This window comes from Brassica rapa, chromosome A09 (assembly GCF_000309985.2).
Source record: "Brassica rapa cultivar Chiifu-401-42 chromosome A09, CAAS_Brap_v3.01, whole genome shotgun sequence".
Lineage (NCBI taxonomy): Eukaryota > Viridiplantae > Streptophyta > Magnoliopsida > Brassicales > Brassicaceae > Brassica > Brassica rapa.
Window position 1 is genome coordinate 38,722,814 of NC_024803.2, and position 25,335 is coordinate 38,748,148.

General features: G+C 33.4%; 4 protein-coding genes across 5 annotated transcripts; 3 read left to right on the forward strand and 1 right to left on the reverse strand.

Annotated features, from left to right (window-relative positions):
• Positions 1 to 5,536: 5,536 nt before the first annotated feature.
• On the forward strand, positions 5,537 to 8,229 carry LOC103842215 (probable protein phosphatase 2C 21). The gene is made up of 10 exons (XM_009118838.3): positions 5,537 to 5,864; positions 6,159 to 6,281; positions 6,378 to 6,441; positions 6,533 to 6,641; positions 6,737 to 6,890; positions 6,969 to 7,218; positions 7,297 to 7,373; positions 7,460 to 7,512; positions 7,605 to 7,659; positions 7,729 to 8,229. Exons 2-10 carry the CDS (start codon positions 6,165 to 6,167, stop codon positions 7,924 to 7,926), a joined length of 1,077 nt encoding a protein of 358 aa, XP_009117086.1. The 5' UTR covers positions 5,537 to 5,864; positions 6,159 to 6,164; the 3' UTR covers positions 7,927 to 8,229.
• A 1,016-nt stretch (positions 8,230 to 9,245) lies between these two features.
• LOC103842216 (early nodulin-like protein 1) lies at positions 9,246 to 10,204 on the reverse strand. The gene is made up of 2 exons (XM_009118839.3): positions 9,903 to 10,204; positions 9,246 to 9,794 (listed from the first exon to the last, which is right to left on the reverse strand). Exons 1-2 carry the CDS (start codon positions 10,081 to 10,083, stop codon positions 9,439 to 9,441), a joined length of 537 nt encoding a protein of 178 aa, XP_009117087.1. The 5' UTR covers positions 10,084 to 10,204; the 3' UTR covers positions 9,246 to 9,438.
• A 238-nt stretch (positions 10,205 to 10,442) lies between these two features.
• On the forward strand, positions 10,443 to 20,315 carry LOC103842217 (formin-like protein 18). 2 transcript variants are annotated; one of them, XM_009118840.3, is made up of 17 exons: positions 10,443 to 15,021; positions 15,140 to 15,852; positions 15,940 to 16,161; positions 16,231 to 17,486; positions 17,570 to 17,696; positions 17,815 to 17,886; positions 17,989 to 18,087; positions 18,204 to 18,245; positions 18,358 to 18,438; positions 18,517 to 18,567; positions 18,649 to 18,730; positions 18,820 to 18,914; positions 19,007 to 19,078; positions 19,146 to 19,262; positions 19,351 to 19,419; positions 19,514 to 19,580; positions 19,680 to 20,315. In XM_009118840.3, the coding sequence occupies exons 1-17, from the start codon at positions 14,949 to 14,951 to the stop codon at positions 19,820 to 19,822; spliced, it is 3,381 nt and encodes a 1,126-aa protein (XP_009117088.1). In that variant the 5' UTR covers positions 10,443 to 14,948; the 3' UTR covers positions 19,823 to 20,315. The 2 variants fall into 2 exon arrangements, 1 of the variants encoding a protein (XP_009117088.1); XR_004451715.1 differs by lacking the exons at positions 18,649 to 18,730; positions 18,820 to 18,914; positions 19,007 to 19,078; ... (2 more) ...; positions 19,514 to 19,580; positions 19,680 to 20,315 and having other exon boundaries at positions 17,807 to 17,886; positions 18,517 to 18,536.
• A 231-nt stretch (positions 20,316 to 20,546) lies between these two features.
• Positions 20,547 to 22,215, forward strand: LOC103842219 (short-chain dehydrogenase reductase 3c). The gene is made up of 2 exons (XM_009118841.3): positions 20,547 to 21,218; positions 21,306 to 22,215. The coding sequence occupies exons 1-2, from the start codon at positions 21,205 to 21,207 to the stop codon at positions 22,075 to 22,077; spliced, it is 786 nt and encodes a 261-aa protein (XP_009117089.1). The 5' UTR covers positions 20,547 to 21,204; the 3' UTR covers positions 22,078 to 22,215.
• Positions 22,216 to 25,335: the final 3,120 nt, after the last annotated feature.

Genomic DNA, 25,335 nt, shown 5'->3' on the forward strand with positions numbered 1-25,335 from the left:
TCAAGAGTTTATACTAACCCCAAGTTCCCAACACAATAAAAAGGGAAAAGTTAAAAATATATTCCTACTTTTTTTCTTTTTATTTATTTTTTAAATCGTCACCCAAGCTATTTGATGGTTGATCAAAGATTTATTACTATTTTATAATAAATAATATTCAAATAATATTTTAAGTATAGTGCAAACAAGATCATTCATCATAATTTCGTATGTCAAAATAAATATCTATTGTGAATATTAAATATATAAAATAATATACCTTAAATAATTATAAATAAATATAACCATCTGTTATTAAATAGTTGATATAACTGTTTTCAGAACTTATATTTTTAACAATCCAGATGCTAAAGGAAAAAAATAACATAAGAAAAGTATCTTCAAATAATTAAATAGGTTTAACGTTAAAAAATATTTTAAAAGAAAAAATTTAAAAACTATGACTATCGAGTTTCTTTTTGATATTTGTTTTTTTTTTTGGTAGGATTCTTTTTGATATTTGTTGGGTCTCGTTTTTAGTCCCTGGTGGGTTTCAAAAAAAAAAAAAATTTAATCTATTAAAATGTCTGGATCTCGATATGTGCTGTTGAACTATTGTGATATACATTCTTGAAAGTAATCCAAGCTATAGTATTTTCAAAATTGAACTAGAGTAAAAAATCGTACCAGAATAAAAGTACATCTTGTCTCTAATCAGTTCATCATTAAATTTTTTATCTTATAATTTTTTTTTCTAGCCACATAATAAAATTTAAGAATAAATGCAGCTATCATAAATTGATATCTCGCCGACAAAAATGGATATCCTCGATATTTTCGCATTTTCTTTTTGAAATTTTAAGAATCAAGAATAAGATTCAATTTAAAAAAATGGTAATTCAAAATATAAGAATGAATCTAAGGTTCCGAATGATAACTGCGGTTTGAGCGGTGTGTGACAAGCAGTTTAACTGCGGTGCGGTTTTAACAGTTATAAAAATGTATAAATATATGATATATGTAGAGATTTTTGTTACTGTTAAGTGCGATGCGTGGCGGGGCGGTTCGTAACATTCGAAACCTAAATAGATTGGTACGCAGTCAAGATCGGCCCCGTTCCTTTCTGAGGGCATTTAGGCACATATTTAATATTTTATTATGAAGTCTGTTTATCCTCAATGCCCTTACATATCCTTGTCCTAATTATATATGTTCAAAAAAAATCCTTATCCTAATTGTCTGGATCTCGATATGTGTTGTTGAACTGAAATGAATAGTTCTAACAGGTGGCAATGCCTTATCCATTAAATATGCTGGATTACAAATAGTGTATGATGTGACAGCCATTTTTCTTGTACTCTTTTTAGTAGTAGTAAAATATTCAAATCTGGCTCTCTACGTCTCTTACAAAATCTGCTGCCATCGGATGTGAATAGTGACATCATAAGCTGGACAGATCTTTTATAATATAATTTTCCTTTTAGTTGCACAAAAAAAATCCTTTTATTTTGCCTTGATAATAAAATAATAGTAAAAACGTTAAAACCGAATTGGATTTTTTTTTAAATTCTGATTTAGATATTAAACATGACATCTCTATATTTTTCTTTAAAATAAAAATTTCTATTATAGAGATAAAAATGCTCTAATGTATACCTTTATAATAAAGTTCCTATATTTTAGAGAAAAATATAGAAAAAAATTACTTTTTGCCTTTATATTTAAAAGTGGAAATAACATATCCTTATATTTTCCCCTATAAATAAAAAAACTCTATTATAAATGCATACATTCGAACATTTTCACTCTATAATAGAATTTTTCTATTTTAAAGAAAAATATAGAGATAGAAATAAAGATGGGTTAGAAATAGTCTAAATAGATACCAAACTATTATACGGCACAGCCGAAGAAAAACAGTCAGAGTACCGCTTGCAAATTTACTGCTAGCGCACCATTTGAAATATTTATTATTAATTATTTATAATTTTAGTGTGATTCCAAAAACTTTTTTAGGTCCAATGACTAATCAATAAAATGCTCATAAAAATTTGGGTTTCCTTCTCATTTAAGGCGTCTATGGATGACCAAGGAGAATCAAATTCATAGCGGAAGCTCCACCTGAAACCCTTTTACCACTAGACCGTTTGAAATATTTGTTTTTAAATTATAATTTTTGTTGCAAGTTAATAAACATAAAACTAAAACTTTTTGATAAAATAAAAAATTAAAACCGAAACCAATATTTCAAAAATCAACTTATTATAATAAACATTTTCATAAATAAATAACATAAAAAGTAATAAAAATCTCAAATTATTCAGTTTTTTTTTAAATCTAAAATTATTATTAAATAATAAATTTTAACTTATTTTATATTTTGTCTTGAGTTTTGTTTAAATTGTGCTGATAAAAATTTCACTTCATATATGACGAAGCTGGATAGGAAAAAAAACAAAAAAAGAAAATTTATATGAACCAAAACATAATCCAAAAACTTGGACAATTAGAAATCAGAAATCATGCAAGAACCTGATAGAAAGTTTGGATTATAGTGGTGAATACATCGAAGTTTCAACGGAAAGCAAGCAACAACCACCATATAAACAATTGTATATAAATTTATAAATATTTATATATTCATTTTCTGTCAATTATATTTATTATAAACTAGCTAAAATTATTGTTTTACTAATACAAAATATTCATGCAATTGCAAAAACAACACAAATAAGAACTTATATATATATATATATATAATTATTCATAAGTGAGTACTAATTTTGTTCGTACGACCATGTCTAATAAATAATTAGCAGATATATTAATACATCATTTTAAATTTATTAATTTATAATATATGAACAATGGTGGAGGCAAAGATTAGACAACTGGTTCAACCAATCCCTGTGAACTTTTAAAAAACAAAAACAAAAAGTTATTTGTATTTTTCAGAAAAATAGGTAAATTATGTGAAACCAAAGATAATGGTGGGTTAGGTTTCAAGGATCTTATGGATTTTAATACGGCAATGCTTGGAAAGCAACTATGGAGACTGATAGAAAAGCCAAATACTCTCTTCTCAAGAGTTTTCAAAGGACGGTATTACAGGAATGCTTCACCCCTGGAACCGATTCGTTCTTCTTCTCCGTCATATGGCTGGAGGAGTATTATTTCTGCTAGATCTCTGGTTTGTAAAGGACTAATTAAACGGGTGGGAACAGGTTCGTCTATCTCTGTATGGAATGATCCTTGGATCCCAGCCACTCGCCCGAGACCAGCAACCAAAAATTTTCCCAACTTTTATCCAGATCTTACAGTGGATTCCCTCATAAATTCGGAATCTCGCTCATGGAATTTACAGGTAATTAGGACTCTTGTGGATCCTACGGATGCGAAAATAATTGAAAGTATTCCTTTAAGTAGGAATCAGTTTGAGGATAGGAATGGATGGCATTTTACTAAAACTGGAAAATATTCAGTCCAATCAGGCTATCAAGTGGAACGGGTCTATCCGGATAAGGAAAAACCGCCAGTTTTTTATGGCCCAACAGTGGATATACTTAAAGCTTTCTGTTGGAAAGTTCGGTGTCCCCCAAAAATAAGGCATTTTTTATGGCAACTTCTCTCAGGATGTATATCGGTCATGAAAAATCTCAAGGCAAGAGGGATAAATGGAGATACATATTGTGCTCGATGCGGAGAACCTGAAGAATCAATTAACCATGTATTTTTTGAATGTCCACCGGCACGCCAAGTGTGGGCATTATCCAAGATTCCGTCAGCTCCGAATTTTTTTCCTATTTCTTCATTGTTTGCTAATATGGATCATCTATTTTGGAGAGTCCGGCCAAAGATGGATGATCATCAGTTTGCATGGATTTTATGGTATATTTGGAAAGCTCGAAATAACAAAGTTTTCAGTAATTTGGATATTGATCCGAGGGATACTCTTCAATTAGCTGAAATAGAATCATCACTTTGGGCAGAAGCACAGGTGGGAAATGACCCAACGAGAGGGCTCTCGGTACAGACCAATGTTCCCCTAGTGACACAAGGTCGATGGTGTTTCCTAGATGGTTCATGGAAGGATGAGGATACATTCTCAGGACAAGGCTGGTATAGTACTTTACCAGGGTTTGATGGGCTGCTAGGGGCAAGGAATGTAAGGGCATGTCTTTCACCCCTTCATTCGGAGATAGAGGCGTTGATTTAGGCAATGGAATGTATGAAGAATTTAAGACAGTTTCAGGTAACGTTTGCAGCGGATTGTTCTCAATTGGTGAAGATGGTTTCGGAACCAGAAGAATGGCCAGCATTCGAAAGCTATTTGGAAGACATACAGTTTCTCAAAAGAAGTTTCCTCAACTCAGATATCGTTCATGTACCTCGGACAGCGAATCTTCGGGCGGATAGTCTAGCACGCAGTGCTAGGAAACAATCGTCCTTTGTCGTTCACATGGATGCGGAGTTACCGATTTGGTTTACAGAGTCAACATGAGTCTGTAAATTCTTTGCTGTCAAAAAAAAAAAAAAAAATTGTAAATTCAACTTAATGACCCCATTATTTTTTTTTCCGAAAACTGATTTGAACCAATGATTTGTTTTTTTTTTTTTACAGTTGAGCCTATAATTTTTTGACAACTGAACCCATGATTTTCAAAGAAAATTATTTTTTTCGTCTTTGGCCTATTGTACCATTTTCATAATCATTTAATTATAAAACATTTCCATATGATTTTTTTTTCATCATTTAATTATAAAACATTTCCATATGATTTTTTTTTCACTAGTTCAACACTTCTAATATTTTACTATACAAATTTTCTTCTTATGCTTATAAACTTTTAAATATTATTTATTTAATTTATTCAATAATTAGATTAAATATAATATATTTTTAATTTAGATTTAATTATAAAAGTATTTGTCTCCTTTAGATATTATGGTTGGTTCCGCCACTATGAACATTACAAAAAATAATTTAACAATTTGATATTTGCTTGCAATTTATTATTTAATTCAGGTTTTAGCAATTTTTAATAATCAGTACTTTTAATAATTTTAATGTATATTTTTTGTTTATAACATTTTTTTTTAATTAGTTCTCATTAAGTTTAAAGATTAAAATAAAAAAAAAGATTTATGTTATCATATGAGATTAACATTTTTAAATTTCTAATTTGAGGTTCAACTAACCTTTATCATAAAAATAATTGATTTTTCTTAACATGCAACATATAACAATTTCTTGTTTAAAAAAATTACTCTCAATAATATGATATATTATTTGGTAAACTATTTTTCTTATATATATATTTGTTATTTTAAATTCTGAATATTATTTTGTAGTATTTAATAAGCTATAATATTAACAATTTAAAATTATATTTTTGCTTGGGAATGTAAATTGAATAAAGAATTATGTCATAATATTATGTATAAAGGCACTTCATGAATTTTATCAGTTTTGTATGTCAATTTTTTTTTATACAAAAATATATGTTGGTCATAAAAGATCCCGTTCATATGAAAAAGGTAAGATTGACTGACAAATACCACATCAAGCAAATCCACAATTAGTTAAATAAATCTTCTCTGTTTTTGATGTTTCCTATATTATACATTCTGGAAGCTGTGATGATGAAGAAGAAGATAAGCTTTAACAGCTGTAAAGATTTACACATCTCGAGTTTTAGTTAATGAACAAGAAAAAAAGGGTGACAAAGTTGTAAAAAAAACCTTTTCTCATTGTACATCTGATCTCAAGTGGGTTGGTCCTTTTCCCCTTTCTCTCGCCACCCATCTAGTTTCTTCTCCCAACTTCAGAGCTCCGTCCTCAAGGATCTCAAAAGGGCTTTCCTTTTTTTCTTCTACCTTGAGATGTAAGTTGCGACCTTTCTTGTCTGAATCTATTCTCTGTTCGAATAGTCAAATATATCTGCATCTGGGTCTTTTTCTTTTGGTCGGAACGATGTCTTTATCACGAGTAGTTCTTAGTTGTTCGAGAATCAATTCAGAACCTTTTTTTGTCTTGGTCTCTGTCCTGAGTAGCTCTTAGTTGATTTGGTCAACTGTGAATCTATAAGAGGTAGAAACTGGATTGTGTAGGATTCTCATAGGTTCAAAGCTAGCTTCTTGTAATATTCTGATTGGTTCAATCTTTTATTTCTTGGCAGAAAGAGATGGGGACATACCTAAGCTCTCCCAAAACTGATAAGTTATCAGAAGAAGGTGAGAATGATAAACTCAGATATGGTTTATCCTCTATGCAAGGTTGGCGTGCCACCATGGAAGATGCGGTGAGTCAAACTTGATCATATGCAACCTAAGAGTTTTTGGTTTTTATTTCCCTCACTGATCCCCTCTCTTGATTGTAAATCTTTTTATTTTGCTAGCATGCTGCAATTCTTGAGCTAGATGATAAGACATCCTTCTTCGGTGTGTATGATGGCCATGGAGGTAATGAACTAGAATTGTTCTGTGTATATACTTTTGGTAATTTTTTTCTTATTGATATGGAACTCATTAGTAATTTTACTAAGTGGTGTAGGTAAAGTTGTGGCAAAGTTCTGTGCCAAGTATCTACACCAACAGGTTCTCAGTAATGAAGCATATGGAGCTGGAGACATTGAAACATCTCTTCAGAGAGCATTCTTTAGGTATTGTTTGTTCTTGTAATGTTTAAAACACTTTTTACAGAACAATAAAAAAAGGGTTTCTACTTAAAAGTGTTTCATTGTGTATATTTTTTTAGAATGGATGACATGATGCAAGGACAGAGAGGATGGCGAGAGCTAGCTGTACTCGGTGACAAGATGAATAAGTTTAGCGGCATGATTGAAGGATTCATATGGTCACCAAGAAGCGGTGACGCCAATAACCAGCCTGATAATTGGCCTCTTGAGGATGTAATAATATAGCTTTAGTCGTTTCCTTGTTTGAATTGGGACCTTAAAGAACGGTGCTCCTTTTGTTTTCGTATACAGGGTCCTCATTCTGATTTCTCCGGACCTACTTCCGGGTGTACAGCATGTGTAGCTCTGATCAAAGATAAGAAGCTGTTTGTTGCAAATGCTGGTGACTCACGTTGTGTGATCTCAAGGAAAGGCCAGGCTTACAATCTTTCTAAAGATCACAAACCTGATCTTGAAGTTGAGAAAGAGAGGATACTGAAAGCTGGTGGGTTTATTCATGCTGGGCGTATTAATGGAAGCTTGAATCTGACTAGAGCCATTGGTAAGCTTTTCTTCTTATCTCCCAACACTTTCCAGCATGTAATCTTGATTTGAAGCATTGTTTCTGCTTCTTTTACAGGTGACATGGAGTTCAAACAGAATAAGTTCTTACCATCTGAGAAGCAAATGGTTACTGCTGATCCAGATATAAACACTGTAAGAATCTTAACTGACTTTTTTGGATTTTTTCGCTTGATTTTGGTTTCTTTAAGCTTGATTTGTTATTGTTTTTATCTCATCAGCTTGACCTATGTGATGATGATGATTTTCTTGTTGTTGCATGTGATGGAATCTGGTAACAAAAAAAAAACCCAAATGTTTCATTTTGTACATATATGAGTTAGTTTCTTGATGATGAATTTTTGATTTTGATCCTATCTTCTTTAGGGACTGTATGTCAAGCCAGCAACTGGTGGATTTTATCCATGAACAGTTAAAATCTGTAAGTCTATCTGTTGCCTTCTTCTTTTTTTTACTGTATTAGTCTGTGACGTTGGCAGTAACTTTTCAGGAAACAAAACTTTCAACCGTATGTGAAAAAGTTGTTGATAGATGTTTGGCTCCAGACACTGCGAGTGGTGAAGGCTGTGATAATATGACCATCATCTTGGTTCAGTTCAAGAAATCTAATAATAACCCATCTGAGCCTGAACCAGAAGAAGAAACCAAACCAGAACCGAGCCAGGACGAGCCGAGCTCATCAAGCTAGATGGTCTTTAAAAAGAGCCAGGGGGAGATTTGAAACGGTTATATCATTAACTTTGGTTTTGAGTGGCTTATAGAAAGCAGATGCTGGTGTTTATTGAGATTTCAGATTTTATTTCCTCAGTTTTCAGAGCTTCTCTTTACTCAGACTCTGGTTCCAGCGGTTCCTGTAATAAAAACGACTCTGTATAGTTTTCTTGTGGTTTATGAGAAAATGTCAGTAGATATTTTCATATTCTGATGTACACAAACCATTAATGAGATTTACAGGATGTAGCTGTGATATGGTTGTACTCGTTCCTTTTAAGTTTTTTGGTCATACAATTTAAAATCAATTGGCAATGAAGACCCAATCGATATCTTTCCAATGTAATCTCCAACACCTTTCTTCATAATCCATCTCCATCATATCACTTTGAGATAATTTTTTTTTTCTAGCTATTTGAAAAAGTTGAGTTTTCTTTGGGCTATTGATTTGTAAGATACCACTTTTCGAACGGGACTAATGGATTAGGGTGTCAGTTCGCTCTGATACCATAATAATTTTTTCTGGACATCTAAATTAAAATCAATTGATCGTAAGTAAAGTGGCTTAAATACGTTATATATTACTTATGTCTCATTTATCTTTTCAATATGAGATTTTTTATCTCCAACAATAGTTAGAATATTTTTTTTATTCAAGATATTTTCTTTTTTCAAGATATTTTCATATTTCTAGTTACTTTTAATTTTAATAAAACTATCTAGTCAAAAATACTCTATTTTGCAATTGGTTGAATATATATATATATATAAGTTATATTTTAATGATATTTTATATAAAGATAAACTTTTCAATTTTCATAGTTGTGTTTATTGGCCTAAAACATCATATATTTGCCTATTTGGTACAAAGAGTATTGTTTCTTATAAATAAAACTGTTATCTAATTTTAAACAATATTTCAAAATGTTAAATAATAAAAATAGAAAGAATAATAAATTATACTTTTATTTGTTTAGTGAGAGGGTAGAAATATTAAAAGAAATGTTGTTGTAAGAGGGGGGCAACTGCCCCCCAGTGCTTTTTCAAAATCCTGTGTAAAACATAGAGTAATTTTAGTTATGCCCCTGTGTTTATAGCAAATTTACCCCCTAGTTCTATAAGTAATTTAAGCTATGCCCCCAACAAAATATTTCTCTACATCCGCCCCTACTTGTATATGGTTACAATTAACTTTTTGTAAGAGTTGGTTTTGCAAGAGAAGTTTTGGGTGGCTTCTTGCATTTGACACAATGTTTAGAGTAGCAATTAATATTTTTAAATCATTTTCTATCAATCTTGATCAACTTTGTTTTTGAAACACTAATCAATCTTCATAAACAATAAATTTAATTTAATATAAAATAGTAGCGAGGAACCGAGACCAACAAAGATCTCTAAGCTAACAAGATGTAATCATAAAAAGAGACTAAAAGAGCTTTTCTGAAACAAAAAGCTCGTCCATAAAGCACAAAACCCACATGGTCCCAAATTAGAACCAAGCCCATAGACCAAGAACAAGACCTAACACGGCAGCAAACCCACCACCAAGCCTAGCTGAGCCACTAGTCGGAGCTGGAGCCACGGATGGACCATCTTCGAACTCAACCGGAGAAGGAGCCGGAGAAATAGCTTCGTGACGCGGACTAACCACGACGAGGCTCAGCTTCTGACCTTTCTCACAGTGACCATCGACTCCACTAATGAAGTAAAATGGACCGGACCTGTCCAATTTCACCTTGGTCTCTCCATCAGTGTAGTTAGCTAAAGGGTTCGTGGTGTTACAGCTCTTGTATGCTTCTTGTGTTACTTGCAAAACAGAGTCTTTACCAGCTTCATACCGGAAAACTGAAAGGAAAATATTTATTTAAATAATCGAGTTAGAAACAGAGCATGTAGTAGAAAACAGAGCACCTATAAGAAAACAGAGTAAATAAGTATTAAAATGGTGGGTACCGATAAAGTCGCCGACTTTGAAGCGAGCTTTTTGAGCCCATTCCGTGAACGAGTAAGAAGAGGAAGGAGGGATTTTCCAGTCGCCGGATTTTCCACCGACGGTGACTTCATTTGCAGCGGCGAGAGAGCATAAGAAGATGAAGGAGAGGATGATAGCCACAAGGGATGAAAAAGAAGCCATTTATGCAGAACCGAACAGAGTATTTGAAAATAGTTACTAGTGGAAAAGATAAAAAAAAAAGGAAAATTAGTCGTCGATTTACTGTTATGAATGTGGTGGAGATGTTTGTTGATGCTGAAAGAGGCTCTTATGATGATTTATAGTGGTGAAATTCGAAAACTAGCCGTTAGTTTTTTTTCTTTAATTAAAGGGAAAGTGTAAAAATGTTACTATAGCCGTTGGGAAGCTACCGTCTTGTAACGTTAAAGAAATATTTTTAAAATGCAAATAATTTTACTGACATATTTGTGTCAGCCAAGTTATGAAGGTTTCTCGTTTTTCGCTTTTTTATTTTTATTTTTGACAAAATAAATAGTAATTTTCAGGAGAAATAAACGTAGTTACAAAGTATACAAAAAATAATATACAAAAAATAATAAGCCGAATGATTTATTGGTGTGGATGATGCGTATCCATACTTCTGGCATGATCCTAAAATACATTGACATCTCTTCTGATATAGAAGATAAACATTTATTGATTCTTTTTATTTGTTGGTTAGCTTTGTGTGTGTGTTTCTTTAACAACAAAAAAAAATCATTCTATTACTTAAACAAAAAATGGTTCGAGAAAGTAAACCGAAATATAATAACCAACAAAACAATTTTTTTCTATGAGAAGATCGTACAATTCTAGTTAAAAAATTAACAAATGCGGTTGACAAAAAAAAATCAACAAATGCATTATTTCCCTTTGGTTGGTTGTGTTTTAGGGACACTTGACACATATTTTTGTATATAAAAAAACACGGGAAAATATGCATTTTATTTCTGAACTATTTAAAATCAGCACATTTAATACCCAAGTATTGCTTGCGTAAAATTATTTCCGAATTAATCGTTGACTGCATAAAATTAGACATGAAATAGTCAACCATTAAAGTACAGTTCACTGTTTCAAACCCAATTTTGCACATTTAACGATTAGTTTGGGAATAATTTGCGCAAGCAGTACTTGGATATTAAAACTGTCGATTTCAAATAGTTGGGGAATAAAAAAATTATATTTTTTTATTATGAGTTTCTAAATCAAAATATCAATCAATTACTTAAAATTTGAGTTAAGAAAATTTATCAAGATGAATATAAATTTGTATTTATCCTGCATACAATTTTTCAATGTGTATAAGCTTTTATTATATATGATCTAGATGTTACTATATTTTTATTTGTAAAAGCTTATACACATTATAAAATATATATACTGATCATAATAAACTACTATATAGAGATTGTTATAAAAAAACTATTTTTTTTAATAAGTTTGTAAGATCATCGATATATATTTTTATACTGATTTATATAAGTTTCAATCAAAAAAAAAATATATATATATATATATATATTTTAAAGTTCGAGTTAATAAAATTTATCAAATTGGATGAACCCAGTATATCCTTGTAATATTCATTTTTGGATACATATTTGTAATATTTAGTTACGTAATCTAGAGTTAAAACCGTCAAATAAAGTTTGCATTGATATATAGCTTATGTACAATATACATTTATCTAAAACAATGATCCAAAACGATATATCGATGATCATAAATTACAAGAATGTTATATCTAACACTGGTAATACTAAATGTGTTGCAATATTTATATATTACACAAATCATTTTAACTTGATTTTTAAGAAATTGATTGATATTTTAATTTAGAAACTCATAATAAAAATATAGTTTTTTGTTCTCTAACTATTTGAAATCGATACATTTGATACTTAATATTATTTGCACAAAATTATTCTCAAACTAATTGTTGACTTTGCAGAATTGGGTTTGAAATAGTCAACCGTTAAAAATGGGACCGAAGCCGTTAATTTTTCGTTTATACTTTAACAGTTGACTATTTTATGTCCAATTTTGCGCAATCAACAATTAGTTCGGAAATAATTTTGCGCAAACAATACTTGGATATTAAATGTGCTGATTTCAAATAGTTAGGGAATAAAATGCTCATTTTCCCAAAAAACACCAAAGATTACATGAGCTCTGCTTAGTGATATAATAGTAAAAAAAATTGTTGAGATGTCTTGAACTTGGTAAGAAGACATGGTAGCATTAGTTAGTTGGAGATGTTGTTAGATATATATCTTTAGTGTTATGGTTTTCGATTCTAGATACTCTTATATATTTTGTGTGTGTATAGTCATAATGTAATATAAATTATATTTTCAATTTCTGATTAATAAAAAAATTCTTTGTCGTAGATAAAACCAATTTGGTGAATCACATTAATTTTTTTTTTTACGGTGAATCACATTAAATCTCTTTGTCATTTACTTTTTTTGTGTTTTAATCTGTTTCCACATCTTTCTCACACATTTTTTTTATAATAAATCATTAAAAATAGGGATTTCAACCTTTAAGATCTTGATCTTGAATATTTGAAATCATGATTGATCCCACAATTATCATAATTATGACAAATAAATCTTTTTGTTTTTGTTGAAACAAACAAATTCATATTTTTATGAATTTTCTTCTAGTGATATATTTGAATTGCATTTTCTTTGCTTCAGGTCTATCAATGATTCATAAGACACAACTATTTGATGGACTTCATATTTGTTAGTGGCATGATCCCAAAACCATTTACATCTCTTATGATTAGAAGGCTGTAGGGGGCGTGGGGTGTTGAATCTCAATTCGGTGTGTTCGATGAAAACACGAATGTAATGGTGGGATATTTGAAAAACGTTTTTTTGAGAGATCAAATGTTAACAACACAGGAAAATATGATGAAGTTGTAAGAGAACTATGAATTCGGCAAGAATAAAGTAAATCTATGAAAATCCAATTCTTGTGCCAAATTATGTGTTATTGTGAATATCTCATCTTTTGTGTGAGTTCCTCTCTATTTATAATTAAACTTACCGAATTATTTTTTTTCCTAATCCGACTTGGCTTTCCTCATCCGTATTTTCTCTTAATTGAGCCGAGTTTGGTTACATATTGTTGAGCATTGTCGAGGGACATAGTCCATCACCAACAATAAGCCACTCAGTTTATTGGGTAGAGAAATTGTTGATCTTGATGAATTACCAAAACGAGTCCAAAAAGTAAACGAACTCATGCAATGTGTGTCCTCCAAATTTTGTTAAGTTGTAAAAGGTTCACTATTTACAAGAAAATGGCACGAAAGACAAGCAGACGAGGAGTCTCAAAGTTTCTATGGACGATAATTCCACTTTTCAGAGCAAATTGGAGGTCTTGTTTAGTGGATAAAAAATTGGTATGCTAAAACCAACAATAACCAAAAATTCTGATAAATAGTTTGCAGTAAACCAATAAGGACCTTTGGAAAAGCCGAGATGGCAACCACCGTCAATGTTTGAAAGATAAGATCCAAGATTTTTACTCTTAGTATCCATTCTTGGTAATTCATTGAGATATACTTTGTTTCTCACAATAAACCGGGGGAGGAGCTTATTTTTGGAAATTAATTATATCCCTCGACAAGGTATGTCAAGTAAACTGAACTCAGTTCACCTGATAGAAAAACGATCATATGAGATAACTTGGAGGAAAAAGAAAAGAAGTTGACATAAATAGGAAATACCTAAGCTCGAAGAGAATATATATTTGATAATCTCAAAAATCGGCGCAAGAATTAGAATTTACATAGTTTCACTATTTTGTCGAGTTCATAACTTTTTACGAGTTTTTATTATTTTCTCTTGTAATCAACATTCAATCTCCCAATAAACGTATTTCGAATAATTCACCATCGAACTCGTGCATATTTCCTGTATACGCTGAATCCATATTAGAATATTTCTCAGTGTTACCTGTATTTAAATGGTCCTATATTAACATGTTTTAAGTAATTATAGAATGGGTGTTTCAGCAAAGCTCCTTCCGTTATCATGAACCTCGTGTTTACTTGTTTCATATGGTCTCATCTCTCTTCAATGCTCAACCAGTTCTCCGGATTAACTGAGTCTAAAGACCATTCCACGTAAACATCCATAAAACGCTCTCGAACAATTAAGGCATATATATACTCCGGATGTTAATAGGTTAGTTAGTTAGTTAGTGTAAGCACGGCCTTTTCTTAGATCTTAAAGTGTATACAATAAAGGATGCTATATTATTCTTTATTACTTAAAAAAAAACAATGGTATCTAATGTGTACTTATTCAAAGATTATCTGTATTTTTAAATAAGTTGATTTGCCAAAACACGAAGAAAAATTAATTATTATATTTCCATGTTTAGGAAAGTAAATAAAGCAAAAAAGAAAAAAAAGAATATTGAAGACATGTATCATAGTCCTTCGAAAAGCTAAACAGATCCTTTGGGTCCGTCCTCCTCTCTTATCTTTTTTTTTTTCTTGTTAAATCGGACATCCTCAATCTCTGTCTCAAATTCGACAATAGCTGTATCATCTTCTTGCTCTCTCGAATTACAGGAAAACAAAACCCTAGTTTTCTCTCTCCAAATGATAACCTAGCTCTCTCTCTCTCTCTTTTCTTCTTTCGCATGTGCAAAGCTATCAACATCTGTTTTGATTGAAAGCTAAGTTTCCAATTCCGAAAAAAAAACAGAAGAGATTGAAAGTGTGTATGTCAAGACAAGCCACCAAACTACAAAGAAACACACACAAACACACACACCGTGTTGTTCCTTAAAGACCCAGCAACCAGATAATCTCTCCTCCTCTTCTTCCTCCTGACATTGTCCTCCCTTTTGTTTTCTGGTGATTTGGGGGTTATTGTTTCACCCTTTACTGCAATGTGGGCTCGCATTTGGTGAAGCCGCTCATTATTTCTTAGGGATTGTATTCTCTGGTAAAGCCTTTTAAAAGAAGAGCTCTCTCAATGGCTTTGTTTAGAAAGTTCTTCTACAAAAAGCCTCCTGAAGGGTTAGTGGAGATCTCCGAGAGGGTTTACGGTACGCTCTCTGCCCTTTTAAGTGTTGGGTTTTTAGAAAGTTTGAACCTTTTAGCTCTTAATTAGTTCAAACTGTTAGTTTTGCTGATCCTTGTTGTATTTATATTTTTTCCCCACAGTCTTTGATTGCTGCTTAACCACGGATATGCTGGAAGAAGAGGAGTACAGAGTCTACGTGGGACGCATAATGAGCCAGCTGAGAGAACAGTTCCCTGGTGCGTCCTTCATGGTGTTTAACTTCCGTGACGGAGGAGAGAGCACAAGCCTGATGGAGAGTGTGCTCTCCGAGCACGACATGACCACCATCATGGACTACCCTCGTCACTACGAAGGCTGCCCTTTGCTTACTATGGAAACGGTTCACCACTTTCTTAAATCAAGCGAGAATTGGTTGTTGTTGAGTCCACAGAACATCTTGCTCGCACACTGTGAGCGCGGCGGCTGGCCTGTTTTGGCCTTTATGCTCGCTTCCCTCTTGCTGTACCGCAAACAGTTTAGTGGAGAAGAGAAAACACTTGAGATGATGTATAAGTATGCTCCTCGCGAGCTGTTGCAGCTTATGTCTCCGCTGAATCCTCTCCCTTCACAGCTGAGGTTTCTTCGGTATGTTTCGAGTAGGAGCGTTGGCGGCCACTCGCAGTGGCCGCCGCTAGACCGGGCGGTTACGTTGGACTGTATCAATCTTAAGCTGGTTCCTGACTTTGATGGTGAGGGTGGGTGCCGGCCGATATTTAGAATATATGGTCAAGATCCGTTTATGGCTTCTGACCGGACTTCGAAAGTGCTTTTCTCCATGCCTAAAAGAAGCAAAGCTGTTAAGCATTATAAGCAGGTGGTTTGTATGTTTGTTTGTTCATTCAGTCTCTCTCTCTCTCCCGAGTATCATTTAGTAACTTAAACTTACTGTCTACCGTTGCAGGCAGATTGTGAGGTGGTGAAGATTGACATTAATTGCCATATTCTCGGTGATGTGGTGCTTGAGTGCATTACTTTGGATAGTGATCATGAGAGGGAAGAGATGATGTTTCGTGTTGTGTTCAATACTGCGTTTCTTAGATCGAACGCTCTTCTACTTAACCGTGATGACATTGATGTACTGTGGAACACAACGGATCGGTTTCCCAAAGGTTTCAGAGCTGAGGTGATTATTTTATCTTCTTTTTTTTGGTTTGTATCTATACAAGTGGTAACATTCTGTGTGTTTGTTCAGGTTATATTTTCGGAGATGGGCGCTGGTAACAATCACGTCTCTGTTGATTTAACGGATATGGAGGAGAATGATGGTTTACCTATGGAAGCGTTTGCTAAGGTTCAGGAGATTTTTAGTGATGGAGAATGGTTGGATCCAAACTCTGATGTTGCTGTCACTGTTTTTAACCAAATAACAGCGGCAAACATCCTTCAAGAGAGCTTGGATTCAGGTTCCCCTCGAAGCCCTGATTCACGTAGCTTACTTGAATCGGCGCTTGAGAAGGTTAGGGAGAAGACCAAGCTGATGATATCGGAGAACGTTGCTGTGAGTCCTGATGCATTCTCTCCGGTGTGGAGAGAGAGAGACTCAGATTCTTGTCATAGATCTTATGCAGATCCGAACTCACTCATTAAGAAGGTGGATGAACCGCAGGGACTTCGTGTTTCTGTGCAAAGACAAGCTCACTCGAAGATAATCTCACCGAGATTGCTTCAAAGTTCGGTGACATCACCAGTTTTGAATCGTAGCCCCACACAAGGGTCATCGCCTGCTTCGGTATCCAGGTTTCACAGCTCCCCGTCTAGCCTTGGGATCACTTCGATATTACACGATCATGGTCCAGGTAAAGGTGAAGAGGCTACTTCTTCATCATCACCTTCCATCACGTTTCAACCAGCTTTGCATCCACTGATACTTAAAGCTTCTCCTTCAAATGGCTCTCCCCCAGCAGAAGCAGTTGTGAAGCCACCAACGTTGCCACTGTTGAAGCCACTTAAGATTTTGTCTCCTCCTCCTCCTCCTCCACCCCCACCACCTCCTGCATCCTCCTCCTCTCTGCGTTCCACAGCAACACAAGGGCCACCTCCACCACCTCCGCCTCCGCCTCCACCTCAACGTTCTGCACAGCCATTTTTTCCTTCGCCACCACCGTTACCACCTCCAAAGAAAGTGGTAACCACATCTAACGCTCCACCTCCTCCACCACCACCTTTGCGTTCTAAACCTCTTTCCGGAGCTGCAGCCCCTCCCGTTCCTCCTCCACCAGCCCCTTCAGCTCTGTCTCGTTCTCAAAACGGTGGTTGCAATGGAAACGTTCCTCCAGTCCCTGGACCACCATTGGGTTTAAAGGGGCGGGGGATGTTACAGACGAGTCTTAAAGGTCAGGGTCAAACGAGAAAGGCCAACTTGAAACCGTATCATTGGTTGAAGCTTACTAGGGCATTGCAAGGAAGTTTATGGGCTGAGGCGCAGCAGACACCTGATGAAGCTGCTACGTATGAATATTTAGTTTACAAGTATTTGATTTGGTTTCTTATATTAGCTTCGGCATCTTCTAACTGTGTCTTTCCAATTCTAGTGCTCCAGAGTTCGACATCTCTGAGCTTGAGAAACTCTTCTCAGCAGCGATTCCTAGTTCTGACAATGAAACGAAAGGTGGGAAGTCAGGTCGACGTGGCCGGCCTAAAGTTCAGAAAGTCCAGCTGGTAATTGTTGCAATGAACATTCTGCTCTTCTGACACTACTAGTTTTCCAAGATCTGTTAGAATATAGCTTACAGTCACTCTATTTTTTTCCAACTAACGTGGTCTATTAGTTTTGCAGATTGAGCTCAGACGAGCATACAACTGTGAGATCATGCTCTCTAAAGTTAAAATACCTTTGCCTGATTTAATGGTAAGTACAAATTTTTCTAGCAAAAGACATTGCTCATCTTGTTGACCAAAAGCTGTTTTAAATCGTATTATCTTTTACCTGAATGATCTTTTTGGGTCACAGAGTTCTGTTCTTGCATTGGATGAGTCGGTGATAGATGTTGATCAAGTTGACAATTTAATCAAGTTTTGTCCAACAAAAGAAGAAGCAGAATTGCTCAAGGTATATATATTTGTTTTCTGCTTCTTGATAGTATTAAGTTATTATCATCAAGTGACAGCTTCTTTTGTGAATACACTGATGCTACATCTCCTGTCTGCTTTTCTTGCTTTCCGCAGGGCTACACTGGAAATAAGGAAAATTTGGGACGGTGTGAGCAGGTTGGTCTGCTGAATCCACATTTATAAATGAACAATCCACATTTATAGATGAATTCAAGTTCTTCTCTCAGTTCCGTACTGACAGCAATTTTTCTGACTTTTCTTGTGATAGTTCTTTTTAGAATTGCTGAAAGTTCCTCGAGTGGAGACCAAGCTAAGGGTTTTCTCGTACAAGATCCAGTTCCATTCCCAGGTACGAGCATCAACTGGAGTTTTGTATCTGTGTAATGCTTTAGGTTTCTAAAATCTTGGATCTTTATTTTCCCTTCAGGTTACTGATCTTAGAAGAGGTTTGAATATCATACATCAAGCAGCCAACGAGGCAAGTTGATTTAATTTTTTTCGTGAACCACACCAGATTCATGTTCCACTCTTGACTCTGTTGTATGTTTACTCTTTCCAGGTTAGAGGCTCGGCTAAACTAAAAAGAATCATGCAAACTATACTTTCCTTGGGCAATGCCTTGAACCACGGGACTGCAAGGGGTGAGAATATAATCTACTGCCTTTTCTCTGCCTTATTTTCAAAGAGTTATTGGTATCTTTTATATATATATTTCTTCTCTTTTTGACAGGCTCGGCTATCGGATTTCGCTTGGATAGTCTTCTGAAACTCACTGACACTAGATCCCGCAACAGTAAGATGACTCTGATGCACTATCTCTGTAAGGTATAGGAGATTTTTCAATAGTTTCCCGCTCTTTCTCTCCCTTGTTTTAATGTAAAAGTCCCTTTGCTCTTAACATGCATTCCTCTTTACAGGTGCTCGCCGAAAAACTTCCTGAGTTACTTGATTTTCCAAAAGACCTGGTGAGCTTGGAGGCTGCAACAAAGGTAGTTTTGCTTTTATTTATATAAAAAGAAACTCGTTCAATCCTCTGACAGTATTATTTGATGGCAGATTCAACTAAAATATCTAGCAGAGGAGATGCAAGCGATTAGGAAAGGGTTGGAGAAAGTTGTACTAGAATTCACTACATCTGAAACTGATGGTCCAGTATCAAAACACTTTCGTATGGTACGCTAAATCACTGATACTTGTTTTAACTAGTGATTGCTATTGTTTTTATCATCTGCTTAGCCTTCTTGTAACTTGTTTTATGCAGAACTTGAAAGAGTTTCTTAGTTTTGCCGAAGGAGAAGTTAGGTCCTTGGCTTCTCTTTATTCAACTGTGGTTAGAATTCCCTTATTTTTATTGCTTTTCTGCATCACTTTGATTTCAACATTTCAAGAAGCTTAGGCGCTATTAATCCGTTGTATTTTCTTAGGGTGGAAGTGCCGATGCTTTGGCGTTATATTTCGGAGAGGATCCAGCTCGTGTCCCATTTGAACAAGGTAACATTACTCAACAACCTATTCAGTTTCTTTTCCTCTTATCTCTCGAGTTGTGTCTCTGGCTTGACCTATGAGAAACAAATTCCTTGTAATCTGCAGTTGTATCCACCCTGCAAAACTTTGTTAGAATATTTGTACGGTCGCACGAGGAAAACTGCAAGCAAGTCGAGTTTGAAAAGAGAAGAGTGCAGAAAGAAGCAGAGAACGAGAAACTTAAGAAAGGTGTGTGCAGTGAGAACTGATACACAATGTCCGAACACAAAAAAAGGTTCATGTTCTCTACTCGCTCGACCTCCTTGAGTTGTGCCTTTGGCAGTCCTGGGAACCCAGAAACTACATGTTCCGGCTCCTACCATTCTTTGACGTAGAGTTAGAGAACTTTCCATTTAGTAGCTCATCATCAGACAAGACAGTGGCGTTGGAATCAGTCTTTTAGCTTAGGAGAGGAAACTTTGTTCCAATCATAGGTTTACAAAAGCAGATGGAATCTGGCGTTATCTACTGAAGAAGACATGAAGATTCAGCTCTGTGATATGATGGAAATAGTATTAGATAGACTTAAGCAGTAGCTGTTGAGTTCTTCCCTGCTTTAATGCAGAAAATGTTATAACTTTTTTGTGTATAAGTTTTGGGAGGAAGAAAGGGGATGTGTAAATATTGAGTGTGTTTTGTGTGTGTGTGTGTCTTATCAACACTTGCAATCTTACATCCAATGAAATATTTAGGCTTTTCCTACATGGCATTATCTCTAATTTTTTCTTTTTGTATTTTTATACAATGTTGCTTCTTCCTAGCTTTTCTCCAAAAGATATGGAAGATTTATGAGCAAAGGTTTAAAACGATTTTTTCAGCCTTTCTAACACCATTTCCTGTCTTATGAAATACATGAGAAACAATATAAATCCGAGGTAGAATTATATTTATATTGACATGTTTTAATTTATAATGCATCAAAATATTTTTATACTATTTATTAATTTTAGAATTGAATACATTAATACATTTTCGAGAAATCTGCTCAAGATAATAGATTTTTAAAAAATATCTTATGGTATAAAAGCAGTTCCATCTTTGAATATGTGAAAACATAGATTTTTAACAGAATTTAAAAATAATAAATTAAATATAATCTAGTTAATAATTAATTTTACACTTCAAATAATAGTGTTAACTAGAAATCAACAGATAGACAAAAGGTTTCTAAGATTTTTTTGTTGAGGTTCTAAAACCAGAATCAGTTCATTTGTCTCTATTTTCCTTTTTCAATTTTTATTTTATTTTTTAATAGTTACTATATATTAGCTTAGATCCTCCTCCATTGAGGCTGTTCTAGACGACTAGACCTCATTATTAAAAAAAATTCTGAGGACTATAATCAATCATACAAGTGTATATGGATTTTTTGTTTGGTAATAAAAAAATAGTTATAATTTTACTACGATTTTATGTTATTTTCTATTTGATAGAATTTGAAGTATATATTTGCATTCAAATACAAGTTTGAGTTATTTTAGTAAATCCCCCATTTATAGAAGTAACTGAGAAATTCAACTCTGCAACGTATTGGCGAATACATATTACCCTTTGGAATCCCCGCATACACATCCTTTGGAATCCCTCAACAATGTCGGAACTAAGGCAAGTGCGTCATCTCTCACTATTTAATTTTGCATATTTGCATGATCGAGTGATTTACTTAAGTCTGTGTCTATATACGGAAAGAAGACTGGATGGCAAGATCGTAATTATAACAGGCGGAGCCAGCGGTATCGGAGCCGAGGCGGCTAGGCTATTCACCGACCACGGAGCTAAAGTGGTCATAGTCGATATACAAGAGGAGCTAGGCCAAAACGTCGCCGTTTCCATCGGGAAAGAGAGAGCCAGTTTCTACCGTTGCGACGTAACAGAGGAGACAGAAGTGGAGAACGCCGTCAAGTTCACCGTCGAGAAGCACGGAAAGCTCGACGTTCTTTTCAGCAACGCCGGCGTCTTGGACCCGCGGGGAAGCATCCTCGACTTGGATCTTGACCGGTTCGACCGCATCATGGCGGTTAACGTGCGCGGCGCGGCTGCGTTTATCAAACACGCGGCACGTGCGATGGTGGAGAAAGGCACGCGTGGGTCTATCGTGTGTACGACGAGCGTGTCTTCGGAGATTGGTGGCGGGAGACGTCACGGGTACACGGCGTCTAAACATGGACTGCTCGGGCTGATCAGAACGGCGTGTGGGGAGCTGGGGAAGTATGGGATTAGAGTCAACGGTGTGGCACCGTACGCGCTCGCGACGCCGTTGACTAGCCATGACGAGGAAACGGCGAGGCAGGTGGAGGAAGAATTCGCGGCCAAGGGGGTGCTCAAGGGTGTGGTGCTTAACGCTCGCCACGTGGCGCAAGTGGCTCTGTTTTTGGCTTCTGATGAGTCGGTTTATGTCAGTGGTCAGAATTTGGCGGTGGATGGAGGTTATAGTATGTGTCGTTCAGGCAATGTTCAAATTTAGAGAAACATTAATAATTGAATCAGTCAAAAAAAAGATAATAATTGAACGTGAAAACTTTTGTCATTTTCCTCTTTTTTCTGCTGTAATAATAACTGATATGATTGGGAATAAGAGTAAGAAATCGTAATAATAGACTAACATCAGTGCTGTTTGTTTGGTCGACGCAGCTACCAACGACTACGTTGATGTCAATTTTTTTAAATAAATTTTTATACGTTTCATTTATGTCGGTACTGTGTCTGTGTCTACATCTAAACGCTACGTCCTCGCGTTGATCGTCGAAAAAATTTACGTCTGCGATTAAAACAGTGTCGGTGTTGGCGTCTACAAAACGAACAACAACTATTTTCATTAACGCTGACGCTGACGCTGATGCCGACGCCAAAACTGCGGTAACCAAACGAACATCACTATCCATAATATGATGAGCAAACAATATATGAATTCGAACGTAAAATAACCTAGTAAAACTTTTGATTAAGATAACCATGTGATATATATTAACACGAACTGAAATTGAAAATGTTGTAGTGAAGAAAGATTTAGGTAAAGTAATTTTGCATTAACTATATCAACAAATATAGAGAATTTTGTCCTCACTGGAATTGAGTCATATTTTCGGCATCAGTACACATAATTTTTGCCGGATCATATTTTACGACGAATTAAATTATAACGTTTTTATTTATTACTATTACTAGAGATTCTAACCGCGCTACGCGCGGTTTATTTATTTTTAAAATTTATCATTTTATGTGCATGTGATTTATTGAATATTATACTATATTATATTTTTAAAATTTTATAACTAATTTGAAAATTTTGTGTCATTTTTGTAGGCAGTTTAGATCATCGTAATTGAAAAATATATAAATTATATCATAAATAAATGAATAGGAAGAACACAATTCTCAAATAATGCACTAAAAATAATATTATAGATTAAGTTGTTAATGTGAAATATCAAATTTTTAACTATGGAATATCTACAACGATTTTTAATATGTTTGATTGTGTAATATTGAATTTAGTAAATCAGATTTAAGAATTTGTAAAGTGAAATGAATTAGAAGTATATAAAATACATTATAAATTATATTAATGTAATATTTAATTCTTTTTTGTCATAATATAATATCTAATTCATTTTTGTTATATTTTTTAATTTTTATTTATTATTTTGAAATGTCAACTTATGATTGCTTGATTTTCTGATACCATATTTTCGTTTAAAAAATTAACATATTTTTAAGACAAAATAGTAATTGGTTGATTAACTGTCGTTTCTTATTAAAGGTATATTAATAACTTTTGGATATTTTCTATTTATTAAAACAAAATGTTGTTTTATATATTTTTTTATCAATTGCTATGTGATATTTTTTTAAGTGTGGTTGCATGCAGTATTCATAATTTGGTGTTTTTCTATTTAAAGTAGTTCATTTTTATAGGTTATATTTTATGTTTGATCCGTGTTATTTTTTCAAATTTTGGTGTTTTGTTACATAATGTTATATTTTATAAAGTTTATGAGTGAATGATGTTGAAATAATCTATAGAGTGGTGTGCTATTTATTATTTTTGTGTTTTGGCTGTGGTTATTTATAGGGAGTGTATATTTTTGATAGATATTATGTGTAATTAATTAATTTTCTTCAACTTGGGTTTTAAGGAATTGATACAGCTATTAAATTCAGTTTTTTTATATGTTGCTTAATTTTTTTCCAAGTTATTTTTGACCACTATTTTCATTTTTACATTGATCAAGTTTTTATTTAAATGCTAGATTTAATTATTTTATGATTTCAAATATATTTAAAGTCTGTCAATTTGTGGGTAACTAATTGTTGTTTTTGTTTAGTTTTGATTTTTCTGCAAAGACTCCTAACGGATATTGATTTTTATAATTTATTGTTCACTTTTGTACATACATGTTTTTATTTATTTTTTAAATATGAATAAATATAAAACTTTAATTTTAATTCAATATCACAATAATATTTTATAAAAAGTAATGGACATTAAATAGTTTTTTTGTTAGATAATAAGAAATTAAATATTTAAGAATTATTTATAAAAAAAATTATAAATCCAACCCCACCCCTAAATACTAAACTCTAAACTCTAAATTCAATTAATTTTATTTTAAGAAATTTAGTTTGTTTTTAATTGGTTATTTTAAATCATATATAGACACCATTAAATGCTTATAGCCTCAAATCAATTTTATATTCTAGATTTTTGTGAATAATTTCAATTGTATCTAGCCAAAAAATTTAAAATTATCGTTCCATGTTGTCTCTTGCATGCCCATGGATTCAGCAGAAATTCAAAAAGTTAACCTATTCGGGAATCTCCGGATCTTAAAATTTTATATAGCTTTAATTATTTGAAAGGCTTGAATTCTTTAAACTTTATTATTGTTATTTAATTTCTATGTTAGTGTTTCAAATATTCTTTTACAGATATTAAGCTATTTTATCTAAAATATTTTTCTTCTGTTAATTTATTTTATTTTATATTAATTTTCATTTTATTTCCAAATATTTAGTCTTTTGGAATATTTTCAATACCATATATCATAAACTTTAAAATATATTTTTTTAATTGCTGGAAAAGCTTACATTCTATAAAGTAAATTACTCTTTTTGTTGGTTAATATTTATGCTAATGTTACAAAGATTTGCTATATACATATTTATAAGTAATTAAGAATTAATTATAGAAGTTTATAAACCCAAGTCACCCTTAAATACTAAATCCTAAGAAATAATCACTAAACCCAAATTTTAGTATATTTTTGATTAGCTTATTTTTGAAAATTGATATTCAACTTATTGTATTTTCAATCAAATTCTCATGTTTTCTTTTGTTAATTTAGCTTCCTTATTATTTTATCCTATTTAAAAGAAATATATGTTTATAAACTTTTGACACTTTAAAAAATATAAAATTAAAATAGTATATTGGTCTTTTAAACATTATGTGTACACTTTTAATGGTTTGTGTACTCAGTTTTATATTATAGATTATTAATATTTGGACTGTTCACCTCCTCCCCGATCTCGAGTCTATTGTGCTGATAAGATATTGAACCATTTATTTCTGTTAAACAAATTGATGATGATAAAACTGTAGTATGTGTTACTCTTTGGGATATCTATTAAACTTCCTAACTTTCACTATGATGTCCTTACATGTTTTTAATATCTCACAATTTGTTATGGAGCATGGAGAAACAAAAGCTGCTTTTTTTTT

What these genes read in the sequence shown, in the direction of transcription:
- LOC103842216 (XM_009118839.3), bottom strand. Translation starts at nt 10,083, where the DNA reads ATGGCTTCTTTTTCATCCCTTGTGGCTATCATCCTCTCCTTCATCTTC. An exon ending in CAAAGTCGGCGACTTTATCG is followed by an intron (nt 9,795 to 9,902) that starts GTACCCACCATT and finishes TTTTCCTTTCAG; the next exon opens with TTTTCCGGTATGAAGCTGGT.
- LOC103842217 (XM_009118840.3), top strand. Translation starts at nt 14,949, where the DNA reads ATGGCTTTGTTTAGAAAGTTCTTCTACAAAAAGCCTCCTGAAGGGTTA. An exon ending in GAACCACGGGACTGCAAGGG is followed by an intron (nt 18,731 to 18,819) that starts GTGAGAATATAA and finishes TCTTTTTGACAG; the next exon opens with GCTCGGCTATCGGATTTCGC. An exon ending in TCGTGTCCCATTTGAACAAG is followed by an intron (nt 19,581 to 19,679) that starts GTAACATTACTC and finishes TGTAATCTGCAG; the next exon opens with TTGTATCCACCCTGCAAAAC.
- LOC103842215 (XM_009118838.3), top strand. Translation starts at nt 6,165, where the DNA reads ATGGGGACATACCTAAGCTCTCCCAAAACTGATAAGTTATCAGAAGAA. An exon ending in CTTCAGAGAGCATTCTTTAG is followed by an intron (nt 6,642 to 6,736) that starts GTATTGTTTGTT and finishes ATATTTTTTTAG; the next exon opens with AATGGATGACATGATGCAAG. An exon ending in CTGATCCAGATATAAACACT is followed by an intron (nt 7,374 to 7,459) that starts GTAAGAATCTTA and finishes TTATCTCATCAG; the next exon opens with CTTGACCTATGTGATGATGA.